Consider the following 18,651-nt stretch of genomic DNA (forward strand, 5'->3'; position numbering starts at 1 on the left):
TTATAAAAATAATCTTTTAATGTAAACTACATATTCAGTGCACAAAGAACAAATGTATAAATCATAAACTTTACATATTGATTGAAACATAAGGTAAGCATGTTAAAAAAATCAGTTAACATGGTCATATGAGTTAATATCATCTTAATTAGTTAAAGTGATCGGCATAAATAGGACTGTAAATAAATTATGAGCCTTTTTTCTCTGCCTCCAAAAATCCTGGCGATTGGGTGAGCAGGTTGTCGTATAAGTCTTCCCCTCTGGACTATTTGCATCTGTGAATGAAAGTGGGATCATTTAGATATAATATGCATTTATTAGAATAAACAGAGGTTCTTATATTAGAGAATCATATATGAAAGCCTGTCTCTGGTCTACCTGCAGGAGGTTTGATCGAAGCGCTGGAGCTTGTGGGCACAGATGGACGAGTTGAGTTTACAGTGTTGGGTCGGACTGGGCTGCTGAGTCGGCGAAGGTCGAGGAAGACAGTCACAGCGTTCCACGTCGATCTCGCAGTCAGGCATCCATGAGCTGAGTGGCAACTCTAAACAGGAGGCAGTAATGGTGCATTTAAGTCAGAGAGGGGGGTCATTACAAGAAGTGACTTTTCATCTTGTGCGCTGGATATCTGAATTAGAACATACAACAGTTTGGTCACACTTTGATAGTTATTTTTACAGCATATTTTACTCACAAAATTATATAATAGATCACCTATTATAAACCTGGGTTGGTTTTTTTTTTAGTTGAAACATCAGCTAACATGCTAACTTATCCTCATACAACATCTCGTATGTTATCTTATCGAAACTCGCTTTCCTAGGAATGTCGAAGCACGCGAGCAATCAATGCATTCCCTTGCAGAGTTTTGGCAACAAAACTACTTGGTTAGGTTTCACAAAAGATAAGTACACAGGGAACCAGTGCCCACAAGGAAAAAGGAAAAGGGGTCGCCCCGAGAACAGCTGGAGAAGAGGTGTCCAGGCAGCTGGGGAGATCTAGAAAGAACCGCCAACAACCATAATACTCATCAATGGCCTTTGTTCTCTAGAGGAGCAAAGGGCTTTAGTCAAGTAAGTCAGGGTTAAGTACGGAAGTGGCGTAACTGAAGTATGGAAGTTAGTTACAAATAAGTGATAAGTGACTTCTTGTTTCACACAGGACACAAGGGGTGGTCTCCTGGGTGAAAGTGGGCGTGTTTTAGACCCAGTCATTCACAAGTGAATGGAATTGGTTGCATAAACCATAAATAATCAGGATGCACCCTCAATTGTTGGCACACACCACACACACACACACACCTGGTGTACTGGAAGGGTAAGGTATGCATCTGTCGGTTGAACAATCCCAGATCAGCCCACTGGCACAAAGTCTCCTGGAGTCCTCTGCCTCTGACAGTTGGCCCATTGGAGAGCAGCTGCCAATGAAGCAGATACAACAGAATAAAATAAATAAATAAATTAAAAAAAAAACATCATGCCAAATTCCTTTGAGAAACTGGATTGACTGGTGTTTTGGACTCACCCACTGCTCCCGTGAGGTTGAGCATTACGTCGTATTATGGCGGGCTCCATGCACCTGCACTCTGTGTGGTTAGCGACTTTTATTAGCACGGGCTCCGGTACGAACTTGAAGGGAATGACACTGAGGACCTGAAACGCACAGACAGTCGTGTCAGACCGTTTGACCGCTGAGAGCTGCCTGTGGCAATGCTCAAACCCTTGGAAAAAGGTCAAAAAGGACATCCACTTTCAGTCACTCACAGTTTTATTCACATACACAGTGGTTGTGTTCCTGCAGGTGACGCCCTCTTGATTGCAGCAGCCACTACACCTGTCAGTGGGAAAACAAATTCACATTTGGGTAAAGTTACGTGCATGGGAAACAAACTTACAGTAGTAGAGGAGAAATAATCACTTTTGATACTACTGTCATGTCTGTAGGACAAATGTGGAACTAAAGCCAGCAGCTGTTTAGCTTAGCTTAGCACAAACACTGTTAACTGGAGGTAGCAGCTAGTCTGGATGTGTCCTAGCCGACAAAATCCTCCTGCCAGCTCACTAACACGTCATATCTGCGTTGCTTAATCTTGTTGTGACCTCAACTTCATGGTGACGGTGAGGTTGTTTCTCCCAACCAAGAAATAGTTCAGCACATAAACCCATAAAACCACATGATGTCGTTTCTATGCTCATTTTTTGTAGGTGTTAAACAAACAACATGATGTTGAATCGTTTAGCTTTAAAGGTGCTGTTAGGCGGATTTGTTGCTGAGCCTGGTTAGCTGTTCCCTCTGTTTCCAGCCTAAATGCTAAGCTAAGCTAACCAGCTGCTGGTGGGAGCTTCATATTTATCCTACAAATCTTTATAACTCCCTGCAAGAGCATTTCCCAAATTGTCACTCTGTTCCTTTAACAATATGCTTCAAAAGCAAAGTTCTGGATCTGGTTTCATATCAAACAAACCTGTGGACGGACACACAGGGCGGCTTGAAGAACATGGAGGGGTCGGTTCCCAGCTCCTTGGCCACATCGACGCACGTTTCCCTCGGCATGCACTGGGTCCGCTGCCACTCTTCATCTATGGCTGAACGGGAGACGATACTCATAACCACATCAACACACACACAGATTCATTCATAACATGTAAGTATTTTATCCAACCTTTTAGAATCTCCAGGCTGTAAGATTCGGCGGCGTAGCGTGTAGAGCGGTGTGAGCCCACCGACGGTGGAGAAGAGAGGGTCTCCGGCTGCTGCAGGCTCAGACGACACTTCCACAACTTCCAGTCAGGAAAGTCTGCGAGCCTCAGCAGCTCATCCAGGCTGGAGGCTGACCGCACCTTGGTCTCCCACTGCTTCATTACCTGCAGGGATGGCAGACACACACCCTTTAATGTTTCACATTCACACAACAAAAGTCTTACTTGTTGGTCTCAGATTCACTTGTTTCTGTATGTCGGTTTCCCTCAAAACAGTTATTATAATTGAATTATTTCCTGAGTTTTCCTCTGGCGGCAACATTAGCTTGGCATGTGTGGATCAGAGTGAACTTTCTCTGCAACCATTGGATAGATTTACACAGATTTTTGTAGAAACAGTCATGGTTCTTATTACACATGTGGAATTCATGAGATCAAATAGTGGAAAAATAGTGGAGGGTAAATGTAATGTATTAGTGATTTTAGCCCATGCACAGCCTCACAGAGTCACCGATGTGGCTGCAGACTCATTTCTCTTAATATTATAACATTTGGCTATGACAAACAGAATTTACTCAAATGTAATGTGTTTATAGATCAATTATGAGCTGCTAACACGTCCCTTCCACAGACAGTGGAGTTACTTGGAGAACTCAGATGTGTGTGACCACTGATTAACTGTCACACACACACACACACACACACACACACACACACACACACACACACACACACACACACACGTCAGAGTGTGAATATCAACAGCTGCAGCAGCACATTGGTGCATCTGCTCCGCTCTGATCGCTACTCATTCTAAAGTCTCATGACTGCTAGCGAAAAGAGCATCCATTCACATACATAGAAGAACGCCATGCGGCCAGGACATCTGACAAATGTGGGCCTCTGCCAACCACACCACCAGCACGCACTGTGAGAGGAGGCAGCAGTGGTGGGAGCAAACCATAAAACCACCTGTCACGCTGCGTCAGGAGGGCAATGAAGTCATAACGCAGGACAAAATGGAAGCTGAACAGATTGGATCTGTACGGTTTTACGTAAGATACAGTATTACATAACATACAGAGTTTTAAGTTGAGATTTTGTTTCAACTTGTTGGCATTTTATTCGTCGTGGGTGGTTTTTTAGAGGAGAGGCTCGTTTTTAAGGCGGGAAGTCAAAGCCTGATGGTCTGAGACGGGACAGTCATGGAATATTGCACTTGTCTGCAGATGGGTTTGCTTTATTTTCCTCTGGAAAACTGAAACAATCTGAGCCCTGTGATGTGTTGAGTGTGTTGCAGAACGGAGGGTGGGGCAGGTTGGCTGGCTGCCTGCCTGCTTCCACTTAAATCAGAGAAACAACAGAAAACAGGGAGGTTTCCCCTCCGTAATTTCTACCAGGGGATAGACCCGCTAATGAGAAACAGAGAGGGAGAGCGCCTGAGAGACGGATGACAAGAAAAAGGGAGGTAAAGATGAGAGGGGTGGAGGGGTTGGAGAGAGAGAGAGAGGTGAGAGACAAGAATAATGGAAATGAATGACAGCTGGATAAACTAAAAATCAAGAGTGAAGTGTTGCAATCATACGTATGTTTTAATGTTTAATCTTTAGCCGCCTGCACACAATTACTGTAAAGTTTGGTTTCAGTGGACAGAACACGTGAGCACGAGTGTGAGGTTTATGAGAGGAAAGAGGCCACGCAACTCTGCAAAAGTACGTGAAATAGAGCCCTGAATGGACCAAGAAATTCAAATCAGTGTTTTAATTCCTCTCTCTGGACAAAGTTGGATCACAAAGTTATTCTTTTAATTTGAAATCAGTCATTTAACATGTAGAAAACAGACGTGAAAAGCTACATATTACATGCACTTGAAGACATAAGGCTTGACGCCACGCTTACCCTACGTCCTCCCTCTATGTGCATGCTGTGGCCCACGGTGATCCAGCTCAGCTCCACAGCCAGAGTCACCAAGCAGGAGAATCTGCACAAAGTCCGTTTCATCTTCGTCATTATTCCGTGGCTCAGCGGTCTCTGAGAAGCACTCAGCAGTATGAACTTGCCTCCTTTCCCTTCTGGCAGAAAGCACTTAGAGCCGGCTGCCTCTCTGACTCAGTTTCCCAGACCAGCTGAGTCCTTCAGACCACACACACACACACACACACACACACACACACACACACACACACACACACACACACACACACACACACACACACACACACACACACACACACACACACACACACACACACACACACACACACACACACACACACACTCCTCTCAGAGCATGTATTTGCAACACAAACTCTTGATCTTCCAGCTGCACAGTTAAGAGTGTGTATATTCGTGTGTGTGTGTGTGTGTGTGTGTGTGTGTGTTTCTAAGCCAGACGTAACCTGTAGCAGAAACCCAGACGCCCACAAGCCAAATGGAGAAGGTTAAAGAGGCTCTAAAACATGCACGTTTTACTGCAGAAGCTTTGATGCAGAAGCCGAGGTGTCCGGTTAAATAAAAAGCCTACTAGAAGTCAGACGCTGAAATTACTCTTACGTCAGAATGGATTGAAGGCCTGTGAGATATTTAGATAATTTGACTAATTCCTCCGTGTTTCTTCTTTATCTTCCCACCGACTGAAAAAGAGGCTCACGGCTTCCCTGAACTGCTCATTTAAGTGCTTTATCCGTATGTTAAACTTCCCTTCTCTCAGCCGTCAGTTCTCCATGATCCTACTGTGGTTTGTCCGTGTATGAATGCCCTGAGGTGCAAAAATGTCTTTCCTCTAAGATGTGGGATAGAAGAAGCTGGATTGTCTGTCTGGCTGCCACAAAGCAAGCCTTTTTATTTGCTTGTGTGTTCCCTTCTTTCTTTTTTAATGTCTGTTTGTCAAGTGATCAAGTCCCCTGTCAGTGTCTTTCCCTCCAGAGCTGCCAAACTGCACACAGCAGTAACATGTGTTTTAAATGTGATCCAGACTTCCTTAACGTGCGAGGGGAAGTCAGACGCAGCACCTCCCCCTGTCCCACCGACGCCCCACCCACTCACCCGTTTGACTGTATGCAAATGAGGAGCAGCAGCAGCTTGGGCGTCTTTTCTGCCTGCTGCAAAGCAATACCTTATAAAAATGATGAAACATGCAGAAACGTTTGTTTTTTTTAAATGTATTTATGTGGTCTATGTATGTTCTTGGTGATGAAATAAAGATAAATTAAAGTTGGTAACGTTAGCTGTGTGTCACCATCATCAAAACCTTCATATAGTCAAAAGGTGAAGTGTGTTTGACGGCATCCAGCGATCAAGTTGCAGATTGTAACAAAGTCGTAGACATGACTCAACGAAAACTTACTATCAGCTTCTTAACAAAACAAACTTATTAATATTATATCCCGTTTCTACCAATAGATCCCCCTAAATGCAACATGCAGGCTGTGGAAAATGCAATTATTGAAAAGTTTAAATTTAACAAGGTGGTCGGGGGAGCAGTCAGAAACACATTTTCCCTATAAATGCTAGATTTCACAATAGAGAAGGATGAATTGGTGAATTATTACTGGCGATGGGGCATGAAGCACTTCAGCAAGTAAATAGTTAAAGAAAATGTTGGAAAATAACATTTTCTGGAAAGAAAAAAAAAAACATGTTTTCAAAAGAATCAAACAATCAAGTAAGGCTAACATTTTCACCGGGAACAAGAGAGCTACGTGTTCAGCCAGCGCCGCTGATCTTCGACCTCCAGTTCCGGGCCCTTTCAAAGCCATTTGTGCCAGTCCGGTAGTCGAGGACAGCCTGGCTGATCTCTCCCTCTGTGTTCATTACAAACGGACCTGAAGGCCACACACAACACAAGCAACGTATGACATTACAGGCTGTTATTTAAGTGATTGATTGAACACGTAAAGTGTTTATTTTGTTGCAGTGACTTCAACCTCGGAGGGAATCACACAAACAACGTACCGCGTTGTACCACGGGCTCTCTGATTGGTTCTCCAGCAATCAGCACGAAATGCGAAGCTGCAGGGCCCTGGGGAAGGAAATGAGAAGCGGCGCTGTCGTCATTGTCTGTGTGCGGAGTGGATTCAATTTTTGAAAATCAGTAATCTGGACCCTCCGATAGAGGGAGAGATTAAAGAAAGAAAATAACATATTTAGCTTACATAAGGTTATACATTGTTTCCCTGTGAAATACTAGATATTTTCACCTTCATGGGGCCCCTATAGAGAGATTACTTTTTGATTGATTGCTCACAACAAAGAGGTTGGGAACCACATGTCTAAATCAGTGCATCAAAACCAGCTGAATACAAATGGGATTCATCTTATTCATTGGCGAGCCATCTTCTATTTATGTTAGCAAGATTTATTACCATTTATTTAGACAGTAATACGAAATGTGACGTACAACATGGACAGACGACGTAAGAAAAGAAAAACAAGTCAAGTTTCCCCAACTCCACAAAAGAGTCTAAGCCTAAAGCCAAAGATCCTCCTTTAAAAGAGCAATAATGTACAGTTATAAATGGTAACATAAGGGTGTGGGATATTTTCATATTTTGATTTCTCACCCTGTTTTCGACTTTGACGCAGTCTCCATCTCCAAACACCACAGTGTGATGAGGCTCGACCTTCTGCTGCGCCTCATCTGGGCCTTGAAACCAACAAAAGTTCACAGTATTGTCCTTTAAGCAACACTCTTCATTTTAAAACACATTTGGGCTGTTTTTCAGTTTCCACCGAAACGTGAACTTCATTAAGATTCTATTGAGTCTGACGCCACCTTCCATTCACGTCAATAGCACTTACATCTTGAGAGGGCTGCATTACCGTTCAGAAATGTTTTCAATGATGCACTGATGTCTTTTTATCCTTTCTTCGTAGAGAATAACTCCCTTTACGCAGGCATTAACCAACCACTTCACACATAATAGTAGTCGTCACAAGTCAAGTTTCTAATTCACGATATTCAATGACATTACTGTGGGTTGATGAGGGTTGTGGTCTTTGAGCTGTTTTTGAAGTATCTGAAAATGAAAGGGAAGGCAGTGCCTCATCGGACAGAACAAACAACACGCTGGCACGGTAGGATTAAAGTCTCGATGCTCGAATAGAAGGAAAAACAACCTCTTCAGACGATGTAATTACAATTCCACCCAAACTAGCTGCTTATGAGCTGACATGTGACACATTAGTTATTGTTTCACACATGATTTCAGCGTACCACAGGTCTCTGTAGAAAAACCAAACCACTGCAAGTTGCCAGAAATTTTAACTGGCACTTCGTTTTGCACGCTGACACACACACACACACACACACACACACACACACACACACACACACACACACACGCACATCACCGACACGCTGAGAAAACCAGACACTTCCACTTGCGGTGGATGCATTCAGCTGAGTCAGCCGGTCCTGATTTGGCCGGACTACGCGTCGGGTTGGAGACTTAACGTTCAAATAACTTCTTTAATCCTCGCAGCCAATTTCATCTTCCCGTGTCATCGCAACATCTGCCGGCGATTACAACCAGTCTGAGAGATCCTGCAGTGCCACGACGGAGAGTAATGAATCATAACGACATTTTGTGAAAGAATATTAAATAGGGGAATTCTGACGGAGAAACAACAGGTTTCAAGAAAGCGAGAGAAGCCACTGAAATGGAGTTTGATGTCTGAAGGGTTTGTTCTCATGCGAGGGGGAACGCCCCGATCACACTGTCGCCCATCCAACAGGAGAGGCTGTATTTCACAGTGTGATGTCAAAGAGGGCTCAAGGTGATCGATATGAAGCCAAATACAGAGATGGTCATATTTTATACACAGTAGCATGGAAACGTTCGCCAATGATGACGAGTCCAGATTGAAGAGGAGTCGTGAACATGAATGCATCAGGCCTTAAGGCAGGAAGAGCAGGGAGGGAAGTGAAGTTAAACTAGTGGTAGTAGCATTTATTAGTGATGTCAGCTTCTCCTGATATGAATCCGTATTGGACCATATGAGTCATGTAATTGGAGAAATAAACCAAAATCCCTTAAAGCTCCCATTTAAATAAACAAAGTGTAAAAGAGACCATTGACCAGAGAAAACTCACCGACATGGATGGATCCTGTTAGCGTGTAGATGAAGGTCGTCCATCCTGTAATACATAAACATATTATTAATAAGTATGTGTTTAATAAAGCTTTTCTTTGTTCTTTACCCAGCTATAAAGATGTTGGCCACTTGCGAGCAGCAGAAAACACGTTGTGAACACAATCATTCAAACCTGTGTATCAGCAGTTTAGGATAAATGTTGAATGTTTCTGTTTTATGGTTTCATCTCCTGAGGGGAATATTTGACTCTTAATGCATCCCACTACCGGTATGTTCACCAGCTAGCCTGCCTGCTAACTTTAAAAGCTTTTTTTAAGTTGCAGGCAGGACATCTAACGAAGCTTTACGTTTGGTAAAGCCGAGGGGAGCAGCAGGAATGCACATGTTTATGTTGTGGAAATTAGCTTTCCATGAATTTTGCTACATAGTTCATTTATTGGTTTTTAAGTGCTGTGGACTTTGAGTCGATCGCCCACGGCCGATCAGCCAACCAGACCTGCCGGACCAAACACCACCCAAAATGATGTTGATAGCCCCAGGAGGAGAGGGAGGGCGGCCAAGATGGAGGTCAAGCTAACCCCCAAGGCACCTACGGCTACTCCACTACCCAGCATGCTCCTGGCTGTCTGATGATCGGCTGCAGGAAAATACCGAGCAACGGGAGGTCGCTGCCTGTTCATCGTTACAGAGACGTGGCTCCGTCGTCAGTGAAGCTCGGTGCTCAAACACTGTTTCCCTGATGTCGACATGTTTAATGTTGTAATGCCGGCCATGTTTTCTGAACAGAGATTGTTTTTGTTGCTGCTGAATCCTGATGCAAACTCCAAAAATGCACAACAGGAATGCATTAGTGCTTTTGATTTGTTTGTCATGTGTTTCTTGTGTAGCAAATGTGCTACGTCGCTGTGTTCACAATGACAATAAATGATCCCTTGAACACTTGATTCAATGAATTTATGTCCCAGGTGAGATATAGTCCTGCACATAATCTCTAAATCAGTAAACTTGCGTTTTATGCTTTGGTGTTTGAACAGATTAAACAATGAATGACATGTAGGTGGATTTTGTTACCTTTAGACAGAGCAAAACAAGCTGTTTACTGCTGCTTCCAGACTTTGTGCTAAGCTAAGCTAACCAGTTGCTCGTGGCAGCGTCATATTTAACGAAAAATGCATGATTCTTGAAATCTAACTCTCCGAAAGAAATCATCATATTTTGCTCTTGATTAAGGGACAACGTGAAGTTAAAATGACCCCGTTAACATCAGAAGAGAGAAGACAATATTGAACCCAATGTATTGTTTCTGCGAAATGTGTGTTTGCAGACCGTTCATGAACACAATATGGTGAAATATGAAAGCACAACATTACGAAATTACTTGGGAACTTAGATCTTATAAACAGCCTGCACTGTCATTGCAAGTGGAAATTACAGGATGATGATAATACAGTTTACCCCCGAGTGGGTTGAATATATCTAGCACGTGGGTTATTCGATATTAATTTACCTTTTAATTTGCAAAGCGAACAGAGTGATTTCTACTTTACCGTAACCTTGCTTCCAAAAACTTAATTTAGCATATAAAAGTGTATTTAATTCCCATGTTACGGTATGTCAGTGTCACTCATTGTTCTGTTTCCTGCCACGAGAGGAAAATATTCAATAAGCTTTGTGGTAAACCGGGTCGCCCCGATGGCGAGGTCACTTAGGAGTAAAAGGAAGACAAGAAAGGAAATGAGGAGGGATGGCTGAAACGACCATGAGATGCTTTTGTGTAATTATCCTTACAGAGACCATACAGCCAATTCTGTTATTAACAAACCTTTAAATGACCCACTGGGGACGTTCTTACCTGATGGGACCGGCTGCACATGCAGGGCATCGGCCTGAAGTGTGAAGTCCAGGTACAGGGTTGGTGTCCTTGTGTAGACCTGGGACTAAAGGGAGGATTCAAATAGTTTCCATGCAAACAGAAAACACATTTATGCCGACTTAGAAACGGTGGCGCCGGTGACGGTCACGGAAACGTGTCTCCATCTCGAGAACCATCTGCAACGCCGTTCCCTGCAAATGGGTTGTGAACAAGTTAAAGCTGTTTCTGTTTTGTTGGGACCCTCGTAAACTTGTTATGTGTTCAGACGACTTACAAAGAATGTTTTTTCAAAAGATACAAATATACACCCATTTAATTAGTCATTATTTTGCAGTAAACAGCTTTTTTTAATATATATTTTGTAATGTATATATATATATACTGTATGTGTGTGTGTAAGTCATCTGAACGCATAACAAGCATATATATACAGTATATATATTTTTCCCCCAGACCAGCTCTGCTACTGACGACTTCACATAAAGTCAACGCCGTGGAAAAAGAAAAGAGGACGTTATGGTAACGGTTTGCACAAATTCCTACTGCTGCTCACATTTACACAAAACACAAAGAGCCTGTTTTTATAATAACAATGCATCAAATGATGATTTTGCTCATACTAATGAACCGACAGAGAATTATCAGCTGAATCTCTCCGGCCTGCAACTTTGTGAACACAGATTGTTTTTGTTGATGTTGTTAACATTCCTGATGCAAATTCAAAAAAATGCACTGCAGGAAGGCATTACTGCTTTTGATTTGTTTGTCATGTGTTTCTTGTGTAGCAAATGTGCTACGTCCTCGTGTTGCACAATGACAATAAATGATCCTTGAACCCTTGAATAACATCTTCCCTGGGAACCAGACCAACCTGTGATCCCTCTTTTATTTGACTCTTTAGCTAATATGGGGTTTGTTTGAGACGAAGACCGCAAAAATAACCGTGTCGGCTTTTCCCGTCAAATATTTTAGCAGAAAGAGTAAAACTTTAGTCAATTTTAGATTCAAATTTGAACACTCACACAAAAACACACACTCTCCTTCTGCAATGTCATCCCCATCTCTCTCCCCCTTTCACACTCTCTCTCAATAACAGAACCCAAAAAATAACTTAAAAACACACACCGTTGCTCCTAAAGCTTCTCCAGATATCACAGAGACTGTAACTCCTCCCTGGCTTGGTTTGGGGATCTCTGATCCTTTAAGCTCCTGATACGCCGGCTCCACCATCTTCTCTCGCCTCGGCAGGTTCACCCACAGCTGTAAGCCCACCACCGGCTCCTCTGACACGGGCATCTCAGCGTGGACCACGCCCCGTCCTGCAGTCATCCACTGATGAATATAAAATTTAGAAAGACACATTGACAATTATAGGATTAGCTTTGATTTAGCGTGAGAAGAAAACCAGATCAGTTGGGTGGTTTTTGATTCAAAGTGAAAGGTCTTTGCACTTTGAATTGCACATAAATTTCCATAAGAAAGTGAAAAGAAATGGAAAACACTGGCATGAAACACGGGATAAATCAATTCCAGCAGTATTATACATAATATACTAAAATATACAAACATTTCAATGATCAGTCACATAAAGATGCATTCTTTTGATTGGTTTCTGCATATAATAAAGTAATAAATACATTCAGGCAGTGACTCGGAACAAACTGGATGAAATGACGTTTAGTTTAACGGCTTTCTTCTCCTCGAGTCTTTGCTCTACTGATTATTCATCCGTGACTGTTCATCATATTTACTGTCAGGGATCTACAGAATAATAAAACATGGTTACAACAGCAGAGAATAAACCAGAGAACAGAGGCAGCACAGATCTGAGCAGCGTTTGAAATGAAATCAATCAGACGTTCAAATGAAATCTAATCTAATTCAACATTAGCTTGTGATACAATAAATATTCAGTCCAACTTAGAATTAAGCATTGGCTACATAAAGTCTTGATAAAGATATGAAAATATGAAGATTGTCATTCATCATTTAAAACTTTGATAACGCATGATCTGTTTTTTTCTGAAATGGATGCGAAATTCACCCAAAAAGTGAACGGAGAACGTTGTTGAACATTTGCCGTGTTGACGTGTTTTCACTGCTTCCTTTACAGCTTTAACGTGAGACGGTGAGCTTTTCCCTAAAGCACAGGCCGGCGACGTGACGTCCCATCCAGCGGTGCACACGGTGGGTTACAGCAAATTCACTTGAACCGGCTGAACCTCTGCTGCACGTCGAGGCTGAGTCAGCAGCTGCGTGTGCGTGTGTGTAACTTTACTACTTTAAAAACACAGGAAACAACCCACAGGGCATGCTATCTAATTAGTGTGAGTGCACAACGCATGTTAATAACAAGTGGACTGAATGCTTAGTTAATGACGACGTTTATGAGGAGGATCGGACTGATAAATAACAATGAAGGCACTGTTAGAAAACATGTAGCTCATATCTGAAAAAAAATACTCTTTTAGATTTCCATATTTAGCTATTTTACAAAATTAAAGGAATCGTTGGACGTTCAGAGAATCATGCTAATTTACTTTCTTGCTGGGACTCAGATGAGAGTGGTATCCCCGTTCTCATCATGTCTGTATGGCAAATATTCAGTTACGGTCAGCAGCTGGTTAGCTTAGCTTAGCACAATGAGTGGAAACAGCTAGCTCATTAATTAACATGTCATATCTCTGGGTTTCCTGAAGAAAAACCAAGATGTAAAAGCTGATTATGTTGGCCTGACTCAATATCTTGACTGGCTTTCAGGAGTCTCGATGTCGCCATGTGGTTGCTAGGCAATCACATCCAATATGTCCAAAAATAAATTGTTAACTGTACGATAAACTAAAAGAAAAAATCAATTTTTAAGTTAAACAAGCAAGATTAGAGAGCCTTAGAGGAGCTGTTTTTCCACGTTCCAACAGGAGAGCAGAGTTCATTGTTTTGTCCAACTATCATAAAATCACAATCACACACCTGAAAGAAAATCAAATTATGGTGTGCCGTACTTGCAGATCTCCAGCTTTCAGTCGTCCTGAATGGCCACAAAAGTCTTCATGGGCCGTGATCCCCTCTAAAACATATGTTACCTGTTTGAGGACACACACACACACACACACACACACACACACACACACACACACAAAAATGTAAATAATTTGTCGTTTTTCCCGAGCAACGACCAGGGGTCAGCGTGGCCCTATTAATGTCGATATATTGAATATTATTCCTCTTAATTCATTTCTTTTTTTTTAAGTGGCTATATGGTTGTCACACTTTGCACATGCATCAGAAATGGTAAACATATGTTTTATGGGTCTTGTACACGTGTCATAATGGGTCATTGGCCAAGTTACCATAGAAACCACTCAAATTTCAGGCAGGTGGCAGATGTAACATGTAGAGATGAACAAGCTGTAAAAGCCTCCTGGGGTTATACCATTAACCCCATAGGAAGCCATTTTAATGCATGGTACCACTTCAGACACAGGGGAGTGCCACACAATCTGCGGAGTCGGATTGTCGTGGAAATGCGTCGCCCGCTTGCCCCGCCAACACACATGAAGGAGCGAGAGCCCGTTCATCATCGCTCGCTGCTTTAATTTAAATGTATTTAATGTTATTTAAGCCTTATTTTGACCACATGTAACGTGTTTCATTGAGTGCTGCTGCGACACCAAAAGCACGTGTTCCGCCCACAAGTTGAAAGGTGAACATCTGTGTAAGGCTGGAAGGCTCCGCCCCCTGCTGCGAGCTGCCTGTGATCTGTCTCCGCAGCTGTGTGATTTCAAAGGTCATGCGAGTGTGAGCAAACACACCTGCTGAAAGGCATGCTGGGAGCGCAGCCTCGTCCTGTCCACCCGCCCCGGGAGATTTAAGTTGCATCTGCCAACTCAAACACACTAAGAGCAACGACCGGCCATCTAAGGACAATATCTGGATTTGAATATCTGCCACATTAACCCCATTCACCAAATGTGGTCGAAGTATTCCTGCTAATGCAGAGATAAACCGGAATAAATTCAACAGGTGACCGAAGTATGCTGAGTTCTATATACAACATGAAGACAGCAAAGAAGTGACACACTTACACTTCGACAAAGACACATTAAGAGCAATCTATTCCATGTTCCCTTCCTTTGGAAGGCGATGAAAAGTGATTTAATCAGACATTCTCCATCTTTACAGGCAAAAGTAAAAGGCTGTCCATTTCTAAAAAATACAAGACAACTAGAAACTGAGTAAGTGGTCTACACATCACTTACTGCAACTACTAGATTGGATTATTTCCCAGCATGCTCAAATTTGCCTAAAAGCAGCAATAATTAATTTGGTCATAAGAGAAGGAGAGCAAACACAGAACAGCGTTATTATTCATGTGGAGTCGTGTTTCCGTCTATGTGATGAATGTCAGTCCAATATAGTCTCTCTCTCCTTTCAGTTCTGATTTTGTTCCTTTCCGACTCCTGAAGGAAACTTCCGGCTTCGACTTTGTGCGTCTGCTGTTTGCTGTTGGTTTTACTCGTTTTTCTGCTGAAAAATAGCTTCCAGTGAATGAAACTGATGAGTCAGAAGATTAAAGTCGTGTGCAGTAAAAACAACTACATGACATGCACAGTGTTAAAACCGCAGAGTCGGCTGATATTTCTCTGTGACTTCATCGTGCGGCATCACACATAATCCTTAGATTCCTATGTAAAGTAACATCTAAACATTATAAATATTCAATGGTTGTGAAAAATAGTAGCTGCAACTGTATTTATAATAAATTCATAAATAAAAATTCTCACATTTAGAAGCAAGTAACCTGCAAAAAACGGACATTTTACACGAGTAAAAAATTATTCGTATTATCGGTCCCATCGTCAGTTACTTTTCCGTCAATCAAATAATCGATTACTAATGTTTCAACTCTAAAATCAGGCAGGACATGTGGGAAATCAAACAGAAGCTGGCTTTAGGCTGTAACAAATTAGTAGGTTTTAACTTTGACTGTGTAAACACTGAGCCGTGTCTACTTTATTATAATTATAATAGAGAAAGGCAAGAAAATACTGTATTCTAATGATATAAACTGGAGCTTAAATCTTAATGAGTACGTATGTAAGAGGCTGCCGCAGTAACGTGATGTAATTTCCTTGGAATATGACAGTTTCCAAGGAAAATCAAAGTTTTCAGAAAAAAAGTAGGACAGACAGCCACGTTGGTGGAGACAAAAAAACATTCATTTTACATGGGAAGAAGAATAAAAACCACAAACGGTTCCACAAAAGACACACCAGACAATTCCTCTCTTTCAAAACAGGGGGTTTTTGCTCGTGAGCTGTCATGATAAGACACAAACAACACAAAGCTTCCTGGACTCAACTCGAGCTCGTACAAACTTAACAGAGCAGAAACGACACCTGTGGCTTTTTGTGTCACCTGTTTTAATGTATAATCCCAAATCCACATGTGTGGAAGGCAAAGTTGGAACTGGTACTGTACTGTTCCTGGACACCGTCCTGCTGTCGCCATCTTGTGATAAAAGCAGGAAGTTCACCCCTCAGTGCAACCTGTGCAACCTGTTGATGCTTCATTGAAGTAATCCACTGAGCCGCGTTTTGAAACATATTTTAAAAAATTAGGAAAAAAAGCTTTCAGATTTTGTTGCTTTGTATCGGACGTTCTACTGTTTTACCAATTAATGGATTGAGATGAAAGATTGTATTTTGCAAAGATTATTATGTAAAGATCCTTGTAACAAACACTTATTTTCATAAGCAAATTATCTGCAGATAATTGGTATATTGAGTGTACCAGATATATGATCACATCAGCAAAAGATCAGCAGCAAATTCTGACAGAAATTACTATAATTTTATACGTTTTGTGTTTATGTTTATTTGTTTTTCTCTTGTAAATTGCTGTTCATGGGACACTCGCTCCTCCAGGTGCCCCGACCGTCTCAAGCTGAATTTAATATTTGCTGCTACACCAAATAGTTTTATTAATAAATATACTTACGGTCTCAAATCCTCTGTGAGGATGGTCCGGAAATCCTGCCGGCTTGCTCACTCTGAACTCATCCAACATCAGGAAAGGATCGAGGTTTCCCAGCTGGAAATAAGACGTTCAGATGTTGCATGAATTCATTTCTTGTTAAAAAAGGTCCGTCTACATGAAGATGAGATACTTACTTCCTTTCTACCGATGCTCCTGCGAACACGAGCCCCGACTCCCTCCGACTGCTCCACACTCAGAACGGCCTTTTCCACTCTCCTCACCTTCATCATGCTGAAACACAGCAAAGCCTGGAAATACACCGTAGTCTTTGTTAATCAATGATAAAACTACAATAAAAGGCTTTATGAAAGACAACACATCCATTTCCTGTTTTTAAAAAAGAAAACATAACTTGTCTGACAATCAAATGTCTTCAAAACATTGAAGAGAATTTTTTTTTATGTTAAGTTTATGCTACAGAACAAAACCAATACAATTGTTATCCATAGGTCATAAATATTCATGTTTAATACATTTATTCACCTGTTTATCACTGTTTAGATATGCTTCATCACATAAAATGCACATCTATCCATCCTGCAACAGGTGCAAGTTTCCCAGCATGCAGTGTGTGAACGCAGGGAGACCGGTCCCCACACATTAACATAACATGTTCTTTATTATTTCTCAATATGTAGTGATTGGTCTCAAAAGCAACATCTTACCTTCAAACTGTTTCTTTATAAACGTATAAATATCTGGTAAAAAAAAAATCTAACCAAACTGGACTGTTGAGGGGGGAGGAGCCTGAGTGCAACTGTCACACAACGATGACAAATAAACGCAAAAGGCCAAGCGGTCACAGGGGTTTCCCGGTTTCAAAATAGCCGATTCTCCCTGGCAGAGTGGAGGCTCGCAGCTGCAGATCAACCAACGGGAATCCGCTGATCAGTCAGCTGATCCGATCACCTGGTCGTCAGCTGATCTCACACAGCTGCTGCTGCTGACGACTTGTTTTCTTCAAACTTTCCCCGACATGCATCTCCTACATCATTTCCTTCAAATCCCTCCCCTCTGTCGTCCATGTATCATCCATATCTTCTCAACACATATTTAATACTGTGGAAGTATCATATATTATATGAGTCAGCTGGCTGCAGCACAGGCTGACGTTCTCCAGCAGGACTGATGTGGAAGTAGGATTACACACACTGACACAGGACAGAAGAAAACTACAACGTCACTCGGAGCGCGCAGACGATGGTGCGTTCACGTGCTGCTCGGAAAAACCCGTTTCCCGACATGGAAACAACATGGACGCCACAAAAAAAATGTGCTGCATTTTATTGTTAGGCATGTAAACCGTATTTGAGTTGTTCCGACTTGAAGGGCCGTTCACGTTATATGTTTTTCAGTCTGAGATGTATTTTTCCGATTACTCCGACAACACGTGAATGCATCACAGTGTTGTCCCGCAGCGTTGACGGGAGTCAAACACTAGCAAAACACCTGTCCCCCCCCCTTCCCGGTGCTGTAACGGCCCTGAATCTGTGGTAGTCTACGGAGTACCGGACCGTAGCGGTCTACTCCCACCCCTAAATACCTGACAGGTATCACCACCGACGTTACATGCCGACCTACCTGAAAGTGTCAAACAGATGCTTCTTCTTTTTTCTTGTATTTTAAGTGGATATCAATGACGGCTGGGTTGTTGTGACTGCAGGCCTCACACCTGCTCAGGTAGGACGCAATCCGGAAGTCAGTCAGGGGGCGTGGCTAGACATTTTTTCAGCATGATGCCAAAAACACATAGCTGGAGCATCAAAACTGAGATTTTTACGCACAAAACGATGCAGATGTGACCGACGCAGTGCACGGCGCTGGAGCTCCCAGTCAAATGTACGTAGAAGGCCTAGAGCTCAGGATCACACACGTCAGAGGGCTTAACCCTCTTTAATTCAGAACTACAGCAGTCAGCACCATGAGGAAAGAACAACAAGAACA

General features: G+C 42.3%; 2 protein-coding genes across 3 annotated transcripts; both read right to left on the reverse strand.

The window, feature by feature from the left end:
* Positions 1 to 5,725, reverse strand: vegfd (vascular endothelial growth factor D). Of its 2 annotated transcripts, XM_084013399.1 has the most exons (9): positions 4,918 to 5,725; positions 4,599 to 4,832; positions 2,663 to 2,864; positions 2,465 to 2,585; positions 1,764 to 1,833; positions 1,525 to 1,652; positions 1,302 to 1,417; positions 379 to 544; positions 1 to 275 (listed from the first exon to the last, which is right to left on the reverse strand). In XM_084013399.1, exons 2-9 carry the CDS (start codon positions 4,707 to 4,709, stop codon positions 266 to 268), a joined length of 924 nt encoding a protein of 307 aa, XP_083869525.1. In that variant the 5' UTR covers positions 4,710 to 4,832; positions 4,918 to 5,725; the 3' UTR covers positions 1 to 265. The 2 variants fall into 2 exon arrangements, with proteins under 2 accessions (XP_083869525.1, XP_083869526.1); XM_084013400.1 differs by lacking the exon at positions 4,918 to 5,725 and having other exon boundaries at positions 4,599 to 4,888.
* Positions 5,726 to 5,860: 135 nt separating this feature from the next.
* pir (pirin) lies at positions 5,861 to 18,381 on the reverse strand. Its single transcript, XM_084013412.1, has 10 exons — positions 18,289 to 18,381; positions 16,842 to 16,938; positions 16,669 to 16,761; positions 13,671 to 13,751; positions 11,794 to 12,000; positions 10,648 to 10,732; positions 8,794 to 8,838; positions 7,262 to 7,344; positions 6,654 to 6,720; positions 5,861 to 6,523 (listed from the first exon to the last, which is right to left on the reverse strand). The coding sequence occupies exons 2-10, from the start codon at positions 16,935 to 16,937 to the stop codon at positions 6,405 to 6,407; spliced, it is 876 nt and encodes a 291-aa protein (XP_083869538.1). The 5' UTR covers position 16,938; positions 18,289 to 18,381; the 3' UTR covers positions 5,861 to 6,404.
* Positions 18,382 to 18,651: the final 270 nt, after the last annotated feature.

The sequence above is a fragment of the Eutrigla gurnardus genome (assembly GCF_963514095.1).
Source record: "Eutrigla gurnardus genome assembly, chromosome: 1".
Lineage (NCBI taxonomy): Eukaryota > Metazoa > Chordata > Actinopteri > Perciformes > Triglidae > Eutrigla > Eutrigla gurnardus.